This window comes from Ovis aries, chromosome 16, assembly GCF_016772045.2.
Source record: "Ovis aries strain OAR_USU_Benz2616 breed Rambouillet chromosome 16, ARS-UI_Ramb_v3.0, whole genome shotgun sequence".
NCBI lineage: Eukaryota > Metazoa > Chordata > Mammalia > Artiodactyla > Bovidae > Ovis > Ovis aries.
The window spans coordinates 25777248-25800479 of NC_056069.1; the positions used below are offsets into that span (position 1 = coordinate 25777248).

Below are 23232 nucleotides of genomic sequence, written 5' to 3' on the forward strand. Positions count from 1 at the left end.
TACTTTGGTGTATATTTATTGAGATTTTTTTTTTCTATTTATAAAAGCAATGACTCAAAGGATCACCAATACCAGTCCATTTGGGCAGGCAGAACCTCGCCAATAAAAATGTAGGTATTCTGGAAATATTTCTCACTTTTCAGGATTTCAGCCAACACACAGATTCTAGCTCTGGGAAGGAAGGCTAGTAGGAAGTAGACTGAGTTCAGGGTTCTTAGCCTGCGGACTGAGTTTCAAGCAGGGTTCCAGTATGTTTGTTACTGAAGAAGATACAGGGGACTGGATCAAAAAGCTTCTGGACCTGGGGAAACTGACCTGTTGGCAAGCTCTGTAAGAGTGGTAGGGTTATGGCTCCTCTGTACCTCGTTTTCCTGTTTGTTAGGACTCTCTCAGGAAAGGGGATAGGCTTGGCCTCTATTGATGGAGTTCATCAGAGGCTTTCACACTGGGTTCTGAGGAAGAGAAAGGCAGGCAACCAAGGCAAGGACTAACTTTGTACAGGTTGAAAATGAGTCTTATTTCTAATTATATTACACATTTTCTGAAAGAAGTCTTTAAAAACATGTTTTAACGTGGCTCTTTTCTTGGCTCAAGCTACTAGTGGGCTTGGTTGAATATTTAAAGTACCATAGAGCCTGCTCATAGGGTATATTATGTTAATGTAATTTTATTTTTATTTTTATTTTTATTTTTTTTATTTTTTTTGGAAAACAAGAACTCAATTTTTTATTTCATCATTTCTTGCATTTGAAGTACTCCTCGATGACATCCTTGGCCTGAGATTCTTTGCCATAGTCCTTAACCACCACACAACTGCAACCAACCACTTTACGGGGTTTTCCCTCTCTGTCAATTTTACAGAGGCCTACCCATTCCCCTAGTTTCTTGTTGTCATCAACCTTAATCAGGTTGATTTGATGCTCAGCACAAAGGGCCTCCACCAACTTGACATACATAGGCTCATCACAGTTGGATGCAAGCACACATAGATGGGCTTGGCGCTTGTCTAAAGCTTTCGCAGCTTCGCGAATTCCACGTGCTAAGCCATCGTGGATGAGGGCGGTCTTCAGCACCTCTTGCAGAGCAGTATTAACGTCCATTACACCTCCAGCAGCAATGCCTTCCTCGGCCATGGCGGTGGGTTACGGGTGGAGCCGAATCTTGAATGCACCCGAGCCTCCGCCTCCGCGCGGCTCCGCGGCGGCAGGGAAAGAGCTATGTTAATGTAATTTTTAATAGAAGAAGTGGAAAATTGTATTGTGTTATGGGAAGCAATTAGAGATATTTTAGGAATGTATATTCTTGTTGCCCTTACAGTAGCTAGACAGCTTTTAGCTTTCAGCCAAAGTGGGATTTTTTTTCCCTAGAAAGTTTAGTAAGATACAAGCTATACATTGGTAGAATGTCTGGCCCAATCGTAGGTGTTCAATAAATATTAAACACTAACGGCAATTGTGAAGTTTCCTATGCTATGTTTGTCTCAGAAAGGACTGCTTCAGCAGAGCCACGGATTAAGGATAGCCTGGGACTGCAAGAAAGAGAGACATAGAAACTTTGCCCACAGCCCAATCCCACACATCAACGTGTCAGAACAAAAAGATCAGTATATGGTGGTAACTGCTGCGGTTCTCCCAGCATACTGAGCTGCCTTTTCTTGCTATTGGCCCTTCATGAATAAGGAGTTGAATCAGCCTGTGATAAGGCAACTGAGAAGTGCTGGCATTTTGAAAAGGATAACCTGTGAGTATGGTCTTGGGTTTTACTTACATATTTACATTTCCCCAGGTCTAGCTGCAACTTGAGAAGAAGCTGGGAATAAGGAGATAAGTATTCTTTGGCCCAAATGAAGGGCAGAAGTCAGTCTCCCCTCTGATCTGCAGTCTGGATCTTAAATCTGTGAGCCAAATCTCTAATACGAGGGACGAGTACAGATTGTGCAACAGAGGACCGCTGTGTGCATCTGACATGAGAAGTTTGTTCTGTGTGTCATAGTGTAGTTTTCATCTTGATAGACTAGCACAATCTGGGTGAAGTGACAGGGGAGGATCTGGGGAAAGGAGAAATGCCCAGGTAGCCGAACAATGAAAGCTTACATGCTACACAGACAGAAAGGAAAATAACACAGATGGCTCAGTGAAACTACTCACTGGTGAGTGGAGGAAATGAGAAAGCGGAGTGGGGATTTAAGGAAGAATAACATTTGTGAAGGCTGAATAGAATCAAGGGGATCAGAATCGTATACTGGAAAAGTGATATGGCATACAGTAATGTGTCCATTACCCACAGCACCATCACCATCAATCGTCTTTAGTCTATGATGAGAATTCAAAACTCAAGAGAGGCCTGTCTTGAACTGTGTCTATACTTCACATTAAGTATTTATTTTTGTCATTGGTATTAGGAGAAGCTTCTGCTGATAGCAATGGCACCCCACTCCAGTACTCTTGCCTGGAAAATCCCATGGACAGAGGAGCCTGGTAGGCTGCAGTCTATGGGGTCGCTAAGAGTCGGACACAACTGAGCGACTTCACTTTCAATTTTCATTTTCATGCATTGGAGAAGGAAATGGCAACCCACTCCAGTGTTCTTGCCTGGAGAATCCCAGGGACGGGGGAGCCTGGTGGGCTTCTGTCTATGAGGTCGCACAGAGTCGGACATGACTGAAGCGACTTAGCAGCAGCAGTAGCAGCTGCTGATAGCATTCCCATTCATGTGTGTGAGTGGGGCTCAAGGCTTACCAATTAATGATGCACAGTTCAATTTTGTCTAAGTACACAGGTAGATAGGCTGTCTGTCACCATTGGTGGCTTTCCCTCTTCACCTCTGGGGCTGCACGAAATCTCAATTAACTAAGAGCTTCTCCAGGTTTAAAGACTACAGCAGCAATCCATTGACTGCTATGGTTTCACAGAGTCAGAGGATATGCCACATGGCTAACTGTTGAGCTTTAACACATTCTTCCCACTTTCCTCTTGTTGACCCTGCTTCTAATCAGGATCCTTTAGCTTGGGTGGGTGCAGCTGCTATGGTTTAGTGCACATATCTAGGGGCAGAGATTCTATGAGTAGAACTTAGATGCTGATGGAGTGACTATACTTTGAATCTTTGTTTTTGGCACTCTTGAGTTTCCACTGATGTTAATTATGGCCCATGGGTGATTCTGTGGGGTCTCTAAAGGAAGCAGGTGGAAGTCCAAGTGACTGTTGTTCTTCCTTTGGAGAGATGCTTGCAGTGCAGAGGTTTACGTTGGCTGACTGCCTGATACCTTGTCTTGGTCCTTTTGGGGTGATGTCCACCAGAAGAGAGCCTTTTTGAATTGATTTTTTTAAAAAAGGCTGCTCATGCATCCCTGAACAACAAGTTGCCTAGGAGGTGGCATTTGCATTTAGTTCTTCGCAATGGATTTCTATGAGGACGACCACACCACCACAGGCTTTGGATATCATTTTTGCATTGATATGATTTTGCATCATCTAGGACAGAATTCCATGGAATCATGTGTATTTTTTAATGCTTTGGGTTTAGAAGTACAGTCAATGAATATATAGAAGCTCCTGAATGACTGCACCAATGTTGTGTGATCCTGCCTTCTGTGCTGGCTTGATTTTTAAGAGGATGCTGGGCATAGTCTGATTCTGGCTTTAAGAATCACGGTTTTGTCTAGCACACTGCACAAATAGATGTACCCAAAATTCAACTGGTGGTGAAGAGCAGATTTCATAACTTTAGTAAAGTCTGCCACCAAATCTAACAGGCTGGCTTCATCATTATTTTAGGAGTTCAGAGAAATTTTCTTGTCAAGATACCTACTTGTTAAGACTCTGGTGTAAGAATCTGAGTTAGGCTAACTATCTTGAACCAATAATATCAAAGATGTGGAAATGAAGTTAGTCAGGATTAAGTTCAAATTCAGGGATTAAGTGCTGTGCTTTTTGAGGATCATCTCTGATACCACAGAATTTGACCCTGTTGCTTCACTGTGGAAAAAAGCCTGTCTGTAGACAGATGTGACATTTGGACACTTGTTTTCATTTCCATATTCCACATTCTGCTTATCAAGACTACTCTTTTCCAAATAGGTTTATATGGCTTAGTTAAAATAAAAATAAAAGAGATGAAGTATAGATATATACTTCCTATACAGACACAGGAAGATTTATGTTATTTACTGAGTAGAGTGGTCGATATAAAATGATTCATGGGTGCAAAAAATTAAAGAGAGTATACATTTAATATACAAAGCATTTACTGTGTGTAGAAATGTCTTATGCATTATGAAGTAAATTGAAATATTGGGGGATTAAAGAGGGATTTGCCTTTTTACTTTAAGGTATTTAAATTTTTGTAATTAATATATTAATTTTGCCAAGAAAAAAATACATCAGTTTATTGGTCAAGTTTGGACACTTTGAGAAACCCAGCCCTCTCTAAAAAGAAATAGCATTTTTAAGAATGTTTCGGTGCCTTAGGATAAAAAATGTATTCAGATAGACTCTTAGTTAGATGTGAGGATTCTGAGTATCAGGCTTCAGCAATCCTCAGGGATAAAATTGAAGAGAATAACGAATGAAGGGTTCCCATACTCATATATATAGGGCTATTCACTTTATTATATTATAGTCATAGCTATTGTGGCTGATGTTTTTGACACACAAGGGAACAAAAGAAAAGATATATGTGACCTCATTTCTTAAAGATTGTCTAATTAAGGTAGAGCATGGAGACCTGAGCAGCAATGGACTAATCCCAAAGCAACCTAAAAACCAAGTTAACGGTCATATAGTACACATGGTATACATAATTTCCTGGAGAAGGAAGTGGCAACCCACTCCAGTATTCTTGCCTGGAAAACCCCATGGACAGAGGAGCCTGGCAGGCTACAGTCCAAGGGGTCGCAAAGAGTCAGACACGACTAAGCGACTTCACTTCATACATAATTTCTAAAGGAATTCGAGACAGGAAAATATTTTGTGTGGATCTGTTTAGCTGATTACAGTCACTATGTTTTCAAGAAATAATCATCTGAAATAAATAAATCCAATTCAAAAAATAAGTATAAAGGTGAATGTAACACATATAGTGTTCCTTAGAAGATAATCATATTTATAATCTTTATAGATAAAATGCCACAGGAGGATGGAGTAATCAGTAATTAAAACTTTCTGAAGATGTCAGAGATGTGGTCATAGTATATGGAAAAGACCTCAAAAGAGAATTATTTCATTACAAGAAGGACTGGATAGATAGACATCCCAGGAAAAACAGAAGAAACAGCACAAATATAGAGAAACATATAGGATTGTGAAGGGCTTCTCTGGTGGTTCAGCAGTAGAGAATCCACCTGCCAATGCAGGAGACTGCCAGTTCTGTCCTCGGGATGGGAAGCTTCCCTGGAGAAGGAAACGACAACTCACTCCAGTATTCTTGCCTGGGAAATCTCATGGACAGAGGAGCCTGGCAAGCTGTAGTCCATGGGGTCACAAAAGAGTATGACAGGAGTTAGTGACTAAACAAGAACAACAACAACAAGGACAACAGGATTTTGAGGCAGCTACTCTAACCCATGAGTCTGGAAAAATTAAATCGCGCAGGTCCTAGAATGACATGTGCTCCCTGGTGGCTCAGGCGGTAACAATCTGCCTGCAAAGCAGGAGACCCCAGGTTTGATCCCTGAGTCGGGAAGATCCCCCAGAAAGGGAAATGGCAATGCACTCCAGTATTCTTGCCTGGAGAACCCCACGGACAGAGGAGCCTGGCGGGCTACAGTTCATGGGGTCACAAAGAATCGCACATGATTGAGAGACTAACGCACACTAGAATGACATTCTATTAAAGTATTCAAACTTGATCCTGTAAACAACGTAGACATTAAGGACCCAAGGCATGACTAGCTCTGTAGCTGTTACTATGAAATATATGAAAACAAAATGTAATTCATAAATTAAAACAACCAGTTCCGCCGGCGCAGGTGCAGTCCCTCCTCAGGGCAGAGGATGAGGGTGCAGCCACTTTCGCCTTCTCAAGGAGAGAGCTGAACGCCATTTCTGAAAACTTCTTCCAAGAAAGTGAAATGTACCAACTCTGTCACCTCTCCCCCGTCAACCATCTTCTCAAACAGTGACAATTCAGGTCTGAAAATACCTCAAATCCTTGTGAGAGACTTGTGAGAGGTCCTGATGCGCACCTGTCTTCCAAAGCCGCTTGCATAGGACGCAGCGCAGCCCTCGGACACTGAAGTGGAGCATGGCACCGCCATGCCTGAGGCCTGGCCCACCGGGACGATGCTGACACACAAAAGTGGGCATCACTGGAAGCTGGGATCCCTCCAGACCACAGATGACCAGGGCATTTTCTATAAAGGTACCCTGTACACACACGGCAGGTGCTGCTCTGGGCGGGGCCATCTTCGGGCCAGGGCAAGGGGAGGGGGACCCCTTTCTGAGAATGAGGATGAAAGCCAGGTCCAGTTGCAGACTCTCCTCTTGACAGCCTATTAGCTGCAAAGCTACTTACGGGGACTAGGCAGGTAGAGTAAATGAGTGCTGGAGTCTGCACGGTAAGTTGCTTCAGTCGTGTCTGATTCTTTGTGATACTATGGACTACACCCCGCCAGGCTCCTCTGTCCATGGGATTCTCCAGGCAAGAATACTGGAGTGGCTTGCCATACCTTCCTCCAGGGAATCTTCCCGACCCAGGGATGGAACCCACCTCTCATTATGTTTCCTGCATTGTCAGGTGGGTTCTTTACCACTAGCACCCCCTGGGAAGCTGGAGTGGCAGGAACCGTGGCCAAACGGAGAGCATGTGCCTGTGTAAAGAGGGCGCTCTTCTGTTCTGCTTACTGTTGTCATGTGGGAGTGCAGGCCCCAGTGTGGCTGACTGATACGGTGGCTTGTTGTAGCCACCCTGCAGAGATAGGACGGACCCCTGTGTGGGTGTCCGACTCATTGGGACCTCATGGACTGTAGCCTGCCAGGCTTCTCTGTCCATGGGATTCTCCAGGCAGAAATACTGGAATGGGTTGCCCCTTTTTTCTTCAGGGGATCTTCCTGACCCAGGGATGAAACCTATTTCTGCTGCCCTGGCAGTTGGATTCCCCCACCCCACTCCAAATTTGGTTTGAATGTCAAGACTGATGATGTCACACACACACACACACACGCACACCAAGAAGTTATGAAATTTTTATTGCTTATGTAATTGAGGTCTCTCTGGAGAGCAGGTCCGAAATGCTTTGAAACAAGGGAAGGAGCCTGGCTTGGTTTTTATTGTAGTTAAGGGCTGGGGCTGAGAAAAGGGTTCCTGCACATGGGCTAGGGCCTCACCTAGTTTGAATCTTCCACAGGCACCAAAGGCAGGAGCACTCAGGCTTTCTTATCTGCTTGACCATATGGGTGGGTGGGGGAAAGGGAGGGCCAGGCTTAAAAGCTATCTGTAGTTAGACATAAAAAAATGGAATCACTTTATTGCAATGAAGAAAATAATAACTGTCCTGGAAGTTTTAGTATTAATCATACCTAACATTGATTGAGTGCTTACTCAAGTCCAAGCCCTGTTCTAAGCATTTTATTTTTTAGCAATTTTTCGATCGAGGTAAAATTCATATACCATGAAGTGCACTGTTTTAAAGTACTTAATTCAGTGAGTTTTCAATTATTCAGTTTTGTGTAACTGTCACCACTATCTAATTCCAGAACATTTCCATCATCTTCGAAAGAAGCCCAGTGACTTTTAGTGGTTATCTCCTATTCTCCTTTCTCCCTAGCCTGGGCAACCACTAATCTACTTTCTGTCTCCATTGGCCAGTTCTAAACATTTCATATAAATGGAATCATACAATAAAAACAAAAAACCTCTAACAGTTCAGATAGAAAGTGTATGGAATAAGTTCATAGCTTCTCAGTAGGTGCTGTTAACATTTCAGGCATGTCTATTTAATCACACAACATATGATTATGACCAGAAGACATTATAATGCATACAGCCTTTGACACACCAAACCCTTTACTATAAAATGCTAAACAATAAAATTGAAAAATTAAATAATAGTTTTGTTTACAGTTACAACTTTTTGCTAAATGTTGTATAAGAAAGAAAACCCCCAAAGCAGTAACAACAACAACAACAAAAAACGCGCAAGAAGCATAATGCTTCAGTTGTGTCTGACTCTTTGTGACCCTATGGACTGTAGCCTGCAAGTCTCCTCTGTCTATGGGATTCTCCAGGCAAGAATACTGGAGTGGGTTGCCATGCCCTTCTCCAGGGAATCTTCTCAACCCAGGGATCAAACCTGCATCTCTTTTGTCTCCTGCATTGGCAGGCGGGTTCTTTACTTCTTGCACCACTTGGGAAGCCCAAGACATTCACCAATTTTACTTAAAAGCTTTTGTTGGCTTCCCACTACTATTATTACTACTGCTACAAGCAATTGCTACTTACCTTTTATTGAGTGCCTGCTATGGGCCAGATTGTTTTGTTCTGTTTTAGAAGTTATTAGAAATTTTTTATTCTGGAAAGAACATGAGATTTACCCTTTTAATGAATTTTAAAGTGTATTTAAGAGGAGGTGGCAAGAATACACAGAAAAACTATACAGAAAATATCTTACTGACCCAAAAAACCACAATGGTGTGATCACTCACCTAGAACCAGACATCCTGGAGTGTGAAGTCAAGTGGGCCTTAGGAAGCATCACTACGAACAAAGCTAGTGGAGGTGATGGAATTCCAGCTGAGTTATTTCAAATGCTAAATATGATGCTGTGAAAGTGATGCACTCAGTGTGCTGGCAAATTTGGAAAACTCAGCAGTGGCCACAGGACCAGAAAAGTTCAGTTTTCATTCCATTCCCAAAGAAAGGCAATGCCGAAGAATGTTCAAACTACCACACAATTGCACTCATCTCACACGCTAGCAAAGTAATGCTCAAAATTCTCCAAGCTAGGCTTCAACATTATGTGAACTAAGAATGTCCAGATGTTCAAGCTGGATTTAGAAAAGGCAGAGGAACCAGAGATCAAATTGCCAACATTTATTGGATCATAGAAAAAGCAAGAGAATTCCAGAAGAACATGTGCTTCTGCTTCATTGACTACACCAAAGCCTTTGACTCTGTGGATCACAACAAACTGGAAAATTCTTAAAGAGATCAGAATACCAGACCACCTTTCCTGCCTCCTGAGAAATCTGTATGCAGGTCAAGAATAGTTAGAACCAGACAAGGAACAACAGACTAGTCCCAAATTGGGAAAGGAGTATGTCAAGGCTGTATGTTGTTACCTTACTTATTTAACTTCTATGCAGAGTGCATCATACGAATTGCCGGGCTAGATGAAGCACAAGCTCAAATCAAGACTGCTGGGAGAAATATCAATGACCTTAGATATGCATATGACACCGCCCTTATGGCAGAAAGTGAAGAGGAACTAAAGATCCTCTTGATGAAGGTGAAAGAGGAGAGAGAAAAAGCTGGATTAAAACTCAGCATTCAAAAAATGAAGATCATCGAATCTGGTCCTATCACTTCAGGGCAAATAGATGGGAAAGCAATGGAAACAGTGACAGCCTTTATCTTCTTGGGCTCCAAAATCACTTCAGATGGTGACTGCAGCCATGAAATTAAAAGATGCTTGCTCCTTGGAAGAAAAGCTGTGACAAACCTAGACAGCGTAGTAAAAAGCAGAGATATTTCTTTGCTGACAAAAGTCTGTCTAGTCAAAGCTATGGTTTTTCCAGTAATCATGTTTGAGTTGGACCATTAAGAAAGCTGAGCGCTGAAGAATTGATGCTTTTGAACTGCGGTATTGAAGAAGACTCTTGAGAGTTCCTTGGACAGCAAGAAGATGAAGCCAGTCCATCCTAAAGGAGATCAGTCCTGGGTGTTCATTGGAAGGACTGATGCTGAAGCTGAAACTCCAGTACTTTGGCCACCTCATGCAAAGAACTGACTCATTTGAAAAGACCCTGATGCTGGGAAGGATTGAAGGCAGGAGGAGAAGGGGATGACAGAGGATGAGACGGCTGGATGACATCACCGACTTGATGGACATGAATTTGAGCAAGCTGTGGGAGTTGGTGATGGACAGGGAAGCCTGGCATACTGGAATCCATGGGGTCGCAAAGAGTCGGACACAACTGAGCGACTGAACTGAACTGAAAGTGTTTATTATATTATTGCTGACTATAGGTATAGTGTTGTAGAGTAGATCTCTAGAGCTTGTTCATCTTGCCTGACTGAAACTCTATGCCCATTGATTAGTCAACTCCCTGTATTCCCTTACCCTTACCCCTGATAATCACTATTCTGCCCTTTGGTTTTATGAATTTTGCTGTTTTGAAATACCTCATATAGTTGAAATCATATTAATTTTTTGAGGAACTTCTGTACTGTTTTCCATGGCAACTGCACCATTTTATGTTACCATGAATATGTTACCAATTTCTCCACATGATTACCAACACTTATATGTATGTATGTTATTTATTTAATTATGTAATAGTCATCCTAACAGGTATGAGGTGATATCTCCTTATGGTTTTGATTTGCAATTTCCAGATGAGTAGTGATATTGAACATTATCATATACCTATGGGTTATCTGTGTATCTTCTTTGGAGAAATATCTGTGCAAGATCTTCAGTTTTCTGATGAGGGATTAAACCTGTGCCTCTTACAGTGGAAGTGTGGAGTCTTAACCATTGGATCACCAGTGAAATCCCTCTTGGCCCATTTTTAATTTCATTTTTAGTGTTTTAAATTATTGTGTTGTAGAAGTTCCTTGTATAGTTTGGGTATTAACCTCTTATCAGATATATGATTTGCAAATATTTTTTTCCTGTCCTGTAGGTTGCCTTTTCCCTTTGTTCATTGTTTACTGTATAGAATCTTTTTAGTTAATGCACTCCTACTCATTCATGTATTTATTTATTTCTGTTGCCTGTGCTTTTGGTGTCACATCTTTGCCAAGACCAATGTCACAAAGCTTTTCTCCTAATTTTTCTTTTAGGAGACTTACAGTTTGGGGTTTACATTTAAGTCTTTATTTTGAGTTGATTTTTTGTGTATGGTGTAAGACAAGCATCCAATTTCAGTCTTTTGCATGTGAATATTCTGTTTTCCCAACACCATTTGTTGAAGAGATTGTTCTTTTGCCATTGCCTATTCTTGCCTTCCTTATTGAATATCAGTTGACAATGTACAAGTGAATTTATTTCTGAGCTGTCTCTATTTTGTTCCATTGGTTATATGTCTTTCTTTATGCCAGTACCATTACTGTACTTTATAATATATTTTGAAATTAGGAAGTTTGGTCCTTCTAGTTTTCTTGTTCTTTCTCAAGATTGATTTGGCTTTTGGTAGTTTTTTGTGGTTCCACGTGAATTGTAGTAAAATTTTCTATTTCTTTAAAACATGCCATTGAGATTTGGATGAAGACTGCATTGAATCTGTAGATCACTTTGAATAGTATGGACATTTTGACAGTGTTGCGTATATATTATTCTTAATGCTTTATATATAGTAACATTTAAAACTTTTTCTAATTCTAGTTGAAATCATATTAATTTTTACCTCTTAAATAAACTTTATTTTAGAGTACATTTAGATTAACAGAAAAGTTTGAAAGATAATATAGAAAGTTCCATATACTCTACACTCAATTTCTGCTGTTATTAATATCTTCCTTTAGTATTATGCATTGAAGCTGTATTATACATTATTATTTTTAAATAGTCCATACTTTGTTTGAACTTCCTTAGTTTCTATGTAATTTTTTTGTTTGTTTGCTTATTTTAGAATTAATCCAGTATTCTGCATTACCAATAGACTACTTTTTGCTGTGAGAGTTCATAGTAGTGTTCTTATTTATCACAGTGATTCTATGTGGTAGGGCTATTATCATTTATTTTTAAAGATGAGGAAAATAAAGCTAGGGTCACACAGAAAAGGGACTCAACTCTGGAAATCTGGGTCAGAGTCCTCACTCTCAACCACTGTACTGCACTGCTTCTAACATACTGGCTACTCAGTGAAAGGTAAACAAATGCACCACTGTGTACTTGGATTATGGTCTGAGGCAGCCTGTGGAAAATGGTCTAGAGCCTGTATTCAGTTCAGTTCAGTCTCTCAATTGTGTCCGACTCTTTGCAACCCCATGAACTGCAGCACACCAGGCCTCCCTGTCCATCACCAACTCCCAGAGTCAACCCAAACCCATGTCCATTGTGTTGGTGATGCCATCCAACCATCTCATCCTCTGTTGTCGCCTTCTCCTCCTGCCCTCAATCTTTCAAAGCATCAGGGCCTTTTCAAATGAGTCAGCTCTCCGCATCTGGTGGCCAAAGTATTGGAGTTTCAGCTTTAACACCAGTCCCTCCAATGAACACCCAGGACTGATCTCTTTTAGGATGGACTGATTGGATCTCCTTGCAGTCCAAGGGACTCTCAAGAGTCTTCTCCAACACCACAGTTCAAAAGCATCAATTCTTCGGTGCTCAGCTTTCTTTATAGTCCAACTCTCCCATCCATACATGACTACTGGAAAAACCATAGCCTTGACTAGATGGACCTTTGTTGGCAAAGTAATGTCTCTGCTTTTTAATATGCTGTCTAGGTTGATCATAACTTTCCTTCCAAGGAGTAAGCGTCTTTTAATTTCATGGCTGCAATCACCATCTGCAGTGATTTTGGAGCCCAGAAAAATAAAGTCTGACATTGTTTCCACTGTTTCCCCATCTATTTCCCATGAAGTGATGGGACCAGATGCTATGATCTTAGTTTTCTGAATGTTGAGCTTTAAGCCAACTGTTTCACTGTCTTCTTTCACTTTCATCAAGAGGCTCATTAGTTCCTCTTCACTTTCTGCCATAAGGGTGGTGTCATCTGCATATCTGAGGTGATTGATATTTCTCCCGGCAATCCTGATTCCAGCTTGTGCTTCCTCCAGCCCAGTGTTTCTCATGATGTACTCTGCATAGAAGTTAAATAAGCAGGGTGACAATATACAGCCTTGACGTACTCCTTTCCCTATTTGGAACCAGTCTGTTGTTCCATGTCCAGTTCTAACTGTTGCTTCCTGACCTGTGTACAGGTTTCTGAAGAGGCAGATCAGGTGATCTGGTATTCCCATCTCTTGAAGAATTTTCCACAGTTTCTTGTGATCCACACAGTCAAAGGCTTTGGCATAGTCAATAAAGCAGAAATAGATTTTTGTCTGGAACGCTCTTGCTTTTTCCATGATCCAGCGGATGTTGGCAATTTGATCTCTGGTTCCTCTGCCTTTTCTAAAATGAGCTTGAACATCTGGAAGTTCACAGTTCACGTATTGCTAAAGCCTGGCTTGGAGAATTTTGAGCATTACTTGACTAGCGTGTGAGATGAGTGCAATTGTGTGGTAGTTTGAGCATTCTTTGGCATTACCTTTCTTTGGGATTCGGAGAAGGCAATGGCACCCCACTCCAATACTCTTGCCTTGAAAATCCCATGGGCAGAGGAGCCTGGTAAGCTGCAGTCCATGGGGTCGCGAAGAGTCGGACACGACAGAGCGACTTCACTTTCACTTTCACTTCTTTGGGATTGGAATGAAAACTGACCTTGGTAAAGGTTATTTGTAGGAGTTTAGTGAAATTTGTGTAAGATTTCAACAATGAGGTAAAGATTGAGCTAGGCCCTAAGAACTTTATAGTACTTTATAGTTCTTTTTTCAAATAAATTAGAATTTCTGTCCCAGATCATTTTTATAACATCTCCAAAGATAGATGAATGGTTTTGCCCTGGAGTAAATGACTTGGGGACAAGAAGTTTGGAGTCGTGGTTTAAACTTTCAGTGTTTAACCAAAGTCATGTTGTAGAATTTCATTTTACTTCCAACAGGACAAAACATTTAAAAAATATGGTATTTTTTAACCTGTGAACGTTTAGTCTCAGAGTTAGTTTGATCACATTCCCAAACTCTTTCTCAACCAACTGAAGACAAGGATAGAGTCAATTTTATTTGATGCATTGTGGATTCTTTTACAGCATTCTGGCACATAGGAAATAATGAATAAATATTTGTTGAATGAGTGAATGAACCCTGATTCAATTCAAAGAGATATTAAAGACTGCTTGATTTTTATGTTGACAGGTAGAGGCTACACAGGGTTTCCCTTAACAAATGAAAATACTATTAATTAGAGAAGCTTAGTGTCTTTCAAGACTTGTACATGTTCAAACTCCCTCGAGTCTGTAAGAAGGGGGAACAGAGATGTCCCAGAGAGTCCTGGCTCTTCCTTCCAGCTCCCATAACGAGGACTGTAACTCTCTGAATTTATAAAAATATAATTTTCAGAATGTTCTAGGAGTATGTTTTATTAGTGTTTACAGCTTTTCTAAAACGTTAAGAGTAGATCTTAGAACATCAAGTTTATTTATTTGAAATGAACTCTGTTGAGAAATTGTTTTAAAACGACAACCTGTAGCTTTCCTCTGTATAAATTAACTGTGTTCACATGGGACAATGATTAAGGGATTTGTAACTAGTTTTATAAAGAACTTTTTTTTTTTTAAAGAAGTGCATTCTGCTTTAGAGGAGAATGTAATATGTATGTCATATATTTGATTTTTGGAGAACTTTCAAATTTGGGACATGGACATGGTACTTATGTCAATGATGGTAAGACTGAAAGTGCATCCTTTGGAATTATAACCCCATTCTTGCTACTCTCCCTTTTCTTCCAACTAATTGGAAATATTTATGAACAGAAAATGAAAGTGAAGTTGCTCAGTCGTATCCGACCCTTTGTAGCTTACCCTGCTCCTCCTTCTGTAGGATTCTCCAAGCATGAATACTGGAGTGGGTTGCCATTTCCTTCTCCAGGGGATCTTCCCGACCCAGGGATTGAACCCGGGTCTCCCACATTGCAGGCAGATTGAACCAGGGTCTCCCGCATTGCAGGCAGGTTGAACCCGCGTCTCCCACATTGCAGGCAGACGCTTTAATCTCTGAGCCACCAGGGAAGCCCCTTTATGAAGAGAAAACTAGCCAATTAGAAACAGTTCTGGCAGAGTAAGTCCAACCTTGCAGGAACCTGGGAAACTGCCCTCTCAGTCAGTCAGTTCAGTTGCTCAGTCATGTCCAACTCTTTGCAACCCCATGAATCGCAGCACGCCAGGCCTCCCTGTCCATCACCAACTCCCGGAGTTCACTCAGACTCATGTCCATCGAGTCCGTGATGCCATCCAGCCATCTCATCCTCAGTCATCCCCTTCTCCTCCTGCCCCCAATCCCTCCCAGCATCAGAGTCTTTTCCAATGAGTCAACTCTTCACATGAGGTGGCCAAAGTACTGGAGCTTCAGCTTTAGCATCATTCCTTCCAAAGAAACCCCAGGGCTGATCTCCTTCAGAATGGACTGGTTGGATCTCCTGGCAGTCCAAGGGACTCTCAAGAGTCTTCTCCAACACCACAGTTCAAACGCATCAGTTCTTCAGCACTCAGCCTTCTTCACAGTCCAGCTCTCACATCCATACATGACCACAGGAAAAACCATAGCCTTGACTAGATGGACCTGAGTTGGCAAAGTAATGTCTCTGCTTTTGAATATGTTATTTAGGTTGGTCATAACTTTTCTTCCAAGGAGTAAGCATCTTTTAATTTCATGGCTGCAGTCACCATCTGCAGTGATTTTGGAGCCCCCCCAAGGTAAAGTCTGACACTGTTTCCACTGTTTCCCCATCTATTTCCCATGAAGTGATGGGACCAGATGCCATGATCTTCGTTTTCTGAATGTTGAGCTTTAAGCCAACTTTTTCACTCTCCTCTTTCACTTTCATCAAGAGGTTTTTTAGCTCCTCTTCACTTTCTGCCATAAGGGTGGTGTCATCTGCATATCTGAGGTGATTGATATTTCTCCCGGCAATCTTGATTCCAGCTTGTGTTTCTTCCAGTCCAGTGGTTCTCATGATGTACTCTGCATAGAAGTTAAATAAGCAGAGTGACAATATACAGCCTTGACATACTCCTTTTCCTATTTGGAACTAGTCTGTTGTTCCATGTCCAGTTCTAACTGTTGCTTCCTGACCTGTGTACAGGTTTCTCAAGAGGCAGGTTAGGTGGTCTGGTATTCCCATCTCTTGAAGAAGTTTCCATAGTTTATTGTGATCCACACAGTCAAAGGCTTTGGCATAGTCAATAAAGCAGAAATAGATTTTTATCTGGAACTTTCTTGCTTTTTCCATGATCCAGCGGATGTTGGCAATTTGATCTCTGGTTCCTCTGCCTTTTCTAAAACCAGCTTAAACATCAGGGAGTTCACAGTTCACGTATTGCTGAAGCCTGGCTTGGAGAATTGTGAGCATTACTTTACTAGCATGTGAGATGAGTGCAATTGTGTGGTAGTTTGAGCATTCTTTGGCATTGCTTTTCTTTGGAATTGGAATGAAAACTGACCTTTTCTGGTCCTGTGGCCACTGCTGAGTTTTCCAAATTTGCTGGCATATTGAGGGCAGCACTTTCACAGCATCATCTTTCAGGATTTGAAAGAGCTCCACTGGAATTCCATCACCTCCACTAGCTTTGTTCATAGTGATGCTTTCTAAGGCCCACTTGACTTCACATTCCAAGATGTCTGGCTCTAGATTAGTGATCACATCATCATGATCATCTGGGTCATGAAGATCTTTTTTGTACAATTCTTCGATGTATTCTTGCCACCTCTTCTTAATATCTTCTGCTTCTGTTAGGTCCAGACCATTCCTGTCCTCTATCGAGCCCATCTTTGCATGAAATGTTCCCTTGGTATCTCTAATTTTCTTGAAGAGATCTCTAGTCTTTCCCATTCTGTTGTTTTCCTCTATTTCTTTGCATTGATCACTGAAGAAGGCTTTCTTATCTCTTCTTGCTATTCTTTGGAACTCTGCATTCAGATGCTTATATCTTTGCTTTTCTCCTTGGCTTTTTGCCTCTCTTCTTTTCACAGCTATTTGTAAGGCCTCGCCAGACAGCCATTTTGCTTTTTTGCATTTCTTTTCCATGGGGATGGTCTTGATCCCTGTCTCCTGTCCAGTGCCACGAAGCTCATTCCATAGTTCATCAGGCACTCTGTCTATCAGATCTAGGCCCTTAAATCTATTTCTCACTTCCACTGTATAATCATAAGGGATTTGATTTAGGTCATACCTGAATGGTATAGCGGTTTTCCCTACTTTCTTCAATTTAAGTCTGAATTTGGCAATAAGGAGTTCATGATCTGAGCCACAGTCAGCCCCCAGTCTTGTTTTTGTGGACTGTATAGAGCTTCTCCATCTTTGGCTGCAGAGAATATAATCAATCTGATTTCGGTGTTGACCATCTGGTGATGTCCATGTGTAGAGTCTTCTCTTGTGTTGTTGGAAGAGGGTGTTTGCTATGATCAGTGCATTATCTTGGCAAAACTCTATTAGTCTTTGCCCTGCTTCATTCCGCGTTCCAATGTGGTCCACTGGAGAAGGGAATGGCAAGCCACTTCAGTATTTTTGCCTTGAGAACTCCATGAACAGTATGAAAAAGCAAAATGATAGGATACAGAAAGAGGAACTCCCCAGGTGAGTAGATGCCCAATATGCTACTGGAGATAGTGGAGAAATAACTCCAGAAAGAATGAAGGGATGGAACCAAAGCAAAAACAATACCCAGCTGTGGATGTGACCGGTGATAGAAGCAAGATCCGATGCTGTAAAGAGCAATATTGCATAGGAACCTGGAATGTCAGGTCCATGAATCAAGGCAAATTGGAAGTGGTCAAACAAGAGATGGCAAGGGTGAACATCGACATTTTAGGAATCAGCGAACTAAAATGGACTGGGATGGGTGAATTTAACTCAGATGACCATTACATCTACTACTGTGGGCAGGAATCCTTCAGAAGAAATGGAGTAGCCATCATGGTCAACAGAAGAGACTGAAATGCAGTACTTGGATGCAGTCTCAAAAACGACAGGATGATCTCTGTTCGTGTCCAAGGCAAACCATTCAATATCACAGTAATCCAAGTCTATGCCCCAACCAGTAACGCCGAAGAAGTTGAACGGTTTTATGAAGACCTACAAGATCTTTTAGAACTAACACCCAAAAAAGATGTCCTTTTCATTGTAGGGGACTGGAATGCAAAAGTAGGAAGTCAAGAAACACCTGGAGTAACAGGCAAATTTGGCCCTCTAGTGGAGCTTATTGAAATTTAGAACTGGAGGGTTCCAATAGACAAGTGTCTTAGGGTCAAGGGTGATATTAAATTCCATATTGTTTCTCAAATTTCTCAAAAGCATTGATGGGAATGGCAGTTTAGAATGGAAAGACTAAAGGTTTATTGTGACCTATCAAATATGCATTTATTATTTTATTAATCTTTCTTTTTGGTTATTCGGTTATGTTAGTAAGGCCTGTGATTTCAAAGTAATTATAAATGCATTAAAAAGACCTTATAAGCCAAAATAAACTGAAAAAATAAAAATTAAAGAGTATAGGCAGAATAGTTAAACCTATGAAAAATAGAGGTGCGGTCATTTACTTTGTGGTGACTGGTTTTGATGTTTGATTTTGACTGTGACTTTGAGGGAAAAGTCACCATCTTTAAATTTTTAAAATTCCGTTTTCTGTATAAATTTCTGTGGTAATTCTGCATAAATTATTCCATTTTCTGTATAAACTCCAAGCTACCTTCTATGTAGGTAGCTTGGAAATAGTCAGATGTTCTGTGAATTTATCCTGATGTTCAAGGCAAGTATGTACTGGTCACAAGAGGGAAGCTCCAAGGATCCCCACCTTGTGTGTAGGAGAATAGTTATCTCTTAGGGTTTGATTTGAGTCCTGTTTATAGGATGAATGATGTTGAATGAAAGAGCACCAAAGAAGAACTTCTGCATTTCAAATATCCATTATCTAGCCAGCATTCTGCCTTTGGAGTTACATAGCTTCATTTCTAAATGCTTCCAGTCAGGAGTTCTTTGTTAAAACCTAGGCTGTTATTAATGAATACTTAACCAATAAACAACATAATGCAGTATTTCTCCATTGGGCCATTTGCATCAGAATCACCTTGAGGGTCTTTTAAAAACACTGATTTAAGGACCCCACTCTAGACCAGTTTGGACAGAATCACTGGGTGGGGAAGATGGGTGAGCCAGGGTAAATCTTGTACCCAGTGAAGTTCTAGAATCAAGAAAATAAGTTGAAAGTCCTCGGAGATCAAAACTCTTTAGAATACAGGGTAGGCATCTGAGGAGGAGGAAAGTGAAAGAAAGAAAGTGAAGTTGCTCAGTTGTGTCCGACTCTTTGCGACCCCATGGACTGTAGCCTACCATGCTCCTCCATCCATGGGGTTTTCCAAGCAAGAATACTGGAGTGGGTTGCCGTTTCCTTCTCCAGGAGATCTTCCCAACCCAGGGATCAAACCCAGGTTTCCCGCATTGTAGGCAGACGCTTTACCATCTGAGCCACCAGGGAATAATATGCCAAAGTGAAGGAGAGAGCAGAGATGGGCGGAATGCGAGACACCAAATCTGAGCTTTGGCCTCTTCATTGTTCTGCCCAGGGCCACTCCCCAGAAGAGTTAGAGTTGCAGTGGTCAGCGGCTCTGTGACTAATCTCATTCATCAGGAAAATGGGAGACATGAAAACCTTTTGGAAAAAGCAGTACTAGCCCACAAGAAAGCCTGAAATACGGAAAATTCTGAGATCAACTGTCTCAACTGAGCCACTCGGGATACGGGCTTTTTATTAGTGCTGGTCCCAGTGACATGTGGTGCAGATCCGGATATGTCCTGGGTCTTGTGATCACAGTCTTCTTTTGAAAACAGTTGCTGACAATCTGTCACTCCTTTGTGTTAGAGCTCAGTCTGTTTGAAAATGCTGGGTATCAGCTGCTGTTGCTGTAGGTCCATTTCTATTTTCCAGCAGGTGGGTGTGTCTGTTTCTTTCCTTTCATCTCCATCCAGGCTTTCTTCTTTCAGACACTTTCCGGTTTCTCAAGCCAAGTATGCCTGTCATGTTGGAACCCAGCCCTGGGACACTCACCAACTTCTCTTTGTGTTAGTCTCTCCCTTGACGATGTTTCCACTTTTTCTTACCTTCGTAAAGCCCATCAGTCCCTTCACATGCTCACCTGTATGTCCTGTTCTCTTTATTGTGGGGCCTCAGAAACTACCAGTTAACCTTGTAGTCTCACCTTTTCTGTAGTTTTGCTTCATCTAGACTTGCCTTGTGCTTTTCCTCTGGGTCATTTTGGCCTATCCTTATTTCTTCTTCCCCTTATTTTCTATATCAAGTCATACTAAATTCTTCAGTAGCTTCCCTGAACAGAAATATTAGGGTTCAGTAGAAAGAGAATGGGTTTCAGACTCAAACTAGGATTGGAATCCTCTCTTTGCTACTTATTGGTAGCTCTGAAAACAATAATTTTCTCATAGAATTCTGAAAATTTAATTAGATAATGTAGAAATATGCCAAGCACAGCAGCCATAACAACAAATGTTCAATTTATGATAGCTATTATTATTCTGTATTAAATTTTTTTTACTGAAGTGTAGTTGACTTACAGTATTTCAGGTATACAGCAAAATGATTCAGTTATATATATGTACCTGTACATACACACATATATTCTTTTTCAGATTCTTTTCCAAGTGGGTTTTTATAAAATATTGAACATGTCCCCTGTGCTGTACAAGTAGCTTACATATTCATATTATTTTTGTATGAAAGCTTTCCATACTACTGTAGCCCACAGTGCTTTTTCTTCCTTGATGTTTGTATAGATTTTCTTGGATTTGGGGTTCCAGGAGAAGTAGGAGAGTAGGATATATAGCCTTTAACCATGACCCAAGAATAAAAGGGTTCATGAGCAGTAGGAAGCTATCATTTGCCTACTTATAGGCAGAGTTTTCTCTTAGAACCTGCCCCAGGTTTTCTTTGCCTGAGAGTTCAAGCTGTTCTTTCTTTAAGCACAAACCATTCCCGCAAATGCTTGCTGGAGGGCACATGTTTTCTTCCTGTTAATTAACAGGCTTTAACTCAAAGCTTTAGAGTTCCAACTGGACCTGTCCAGTGGGGTCATGGAGATCCCACCATGTTATGAGTTTTTGTTGTGTCCTGGCTCTGGTGCCAGCGTGATTCTCCAGCCTCCTAATATGCTTTCCCATTGCTGTTAATTTCTTTTATTCTGCATAAGACTTCTCCAGATTGAGGGAGCCTATAGACAACCATGTTCCTGGCTCCTTAGTCTCTGAGACCCCCAGGAAGGAGCTTCTGGTACAGTCTACTCATCCTTTCCTTTTGAATTTACAAACTATGAAATGAATGTGAATACCTTATACTTAGAAATCTCTGGTTGGTTTCACCCTACAACCCACAGTCTTTTGCATATGTTCTAACCTAGAGGTTCTCAACATGTTACCATATGGGGGAGATTTTTCCTTGAAATTCTGCGTCCTGCTCTGTTTATTGGGGAGGAGGATGTCTACTTACACTCTCTCTGTTAAAATTTACTGTGGAGAACCTCTAATAACCTTTAAAAATATTGAGAAGGAGCACAGATTCATTAAAATTCTTAAATAGAATGGAAAAAAAACTCCCTTTTTTCCCCTCCAGCTTTATTGAGATAAAATGGACGTACAACATTGTACTAGGTTAAGGTGTACTATGATGATTTGATATACGTATATATTGTGAAATGATTGCCAAATACTGTTAGTTAACATTTCCATTGCCTCCCATAGTACCTTTTTTTTTTTTTTTTTAATGCATGTGTGGTAAGAACGTTCAAGATCTATTTTTTCTTAGCAACTTTCAGGTATATAATATGGTCATCCTTTGATATTTGTGGGGGATTGATTCTAGGACTCTCTATAAATACCAAAATCTGTGGAATGCACAAGTCTCATAGTTGGCTCTCTGTTTTCAAGATTCTTCATTCTTGGATTCATTTACCATGGGTCATGTAGTACTATATTTATGGAAAAAAATCTATGTCTAATAAGTGGGGATCTGTGCAGTTCAAACTAGTATTGTTCAAGAGTCAGCTGTCCAGTATTGTTAACTACAGTCACCATGCTGTGACCAGAGTTTCTCTGTGTTCCACATCCTTGCCAATACTTATTGCAAGAATGTTTTTGGCAATAGCCATTCTCACAGGTGTGAGGTGATACTTCTTTATGGTTTTGATTTGCAGTTCCCTGATGATGAATGATATTGAGCATTTTTTTGTATACCTGTTGGCCATTTGTATATCTTCTTTGGAAAAATGTCTATTCAGATCTCTGCCCATTTTTTAATCAGATTTTTTTTCTGTTGAATTGTGTGGATTATTTATATATTTTAGATAGTAACTTATCAGATAGATGAGCTGCACATAATTTTTCCCCTTCTGTAGTCTGTCTTTTCATTTTATTGAGATAAAATTGACATACAACATTGTGCTATGTTAAGGTGTACTATGATGATTTGATACACATGTATATTGTGAAATGATTCTTTTGCTAATCAGAAAATGTTATTTAAAGTTGAAATGTAGTTGATTTATCATGTTAGTTTCAGGTGTACAACATAGTGATTCAGTATTTTTTATAGCTTATACTCCATTTAAAGTTATCAAAAATAAAGACTTTATTTTCCTGTTCTGTACTATATATTCTTGATGCTTATTTATTTCATACATATTAGTTTGTATCTCTTAATCCTCTATACTTATCTTGCCACAAAGCTCCCCTCACCTTTTTTTGCTCTGCCAGATTCTATTCATCCATGCTTAGACTATGCTTCCCTTAAATCTTCCTTTTATGTCATCTTGGCCATCACTGGCATTTCTGTCCCTGTGTTTCTAGCTACTGTTCCAAACTCTGCTTCTCCTTAGGATCCTCAAAAACTTTTTGTTTTTACTTTGTTAATGCAGATCACATGCTGTTTATTGTTGGGCCTTTGTTGTTGTTGTTGTTAGTAAGATTGTATGCTTCTTGAAGGCACAGCCCCTTGTACCCTCTATAGAAGGTTCAGTGATTTCCAAAAAACAGCTGCTTGATAAAAATTTATTGACTGGTTATTGATTTTTTCTTTAATTATATTTCACAATTTTCCTGCTTGCCAAGTCCTGCTTCTAGCCAACATGGGATTATGTGTTGGCACCTGGGAAAAAGATGGCATGGGGAACTAAAAATCTAGAGATGATCGTATAAGCTCACTTAGAACAAAGGGTTTAATTATTCCCCTATCAACTGAGCCTTTTATCTGA

At 40.6% G+C, this 23232-nt stretch overlaps 1 protein-coding gene across 1 annotated transcript; it reads right to left on the reverse strand.

Moving 5' to 3' along the window:
- Nucleotides 1–709: 709 nt before the first annotated feature.
- On the reverse strand, nt 710–1215 carry LOC106990434 (small ribosomal subunit protein eS12). Its single transcript, XM_027980073.3, has one exon. It carries the CDS (start codon nt 1131–1133, stop codon nt 735–737), a length of 399 nt encoding a protein of 132 aa, XP_027835874.1. The 5' UTR covers nt 1134–1215; the 3' UTR covers nt 710–734.
- Between the last annotated feature and the right edge of the window lie 22017 nt (nt 1216–23232).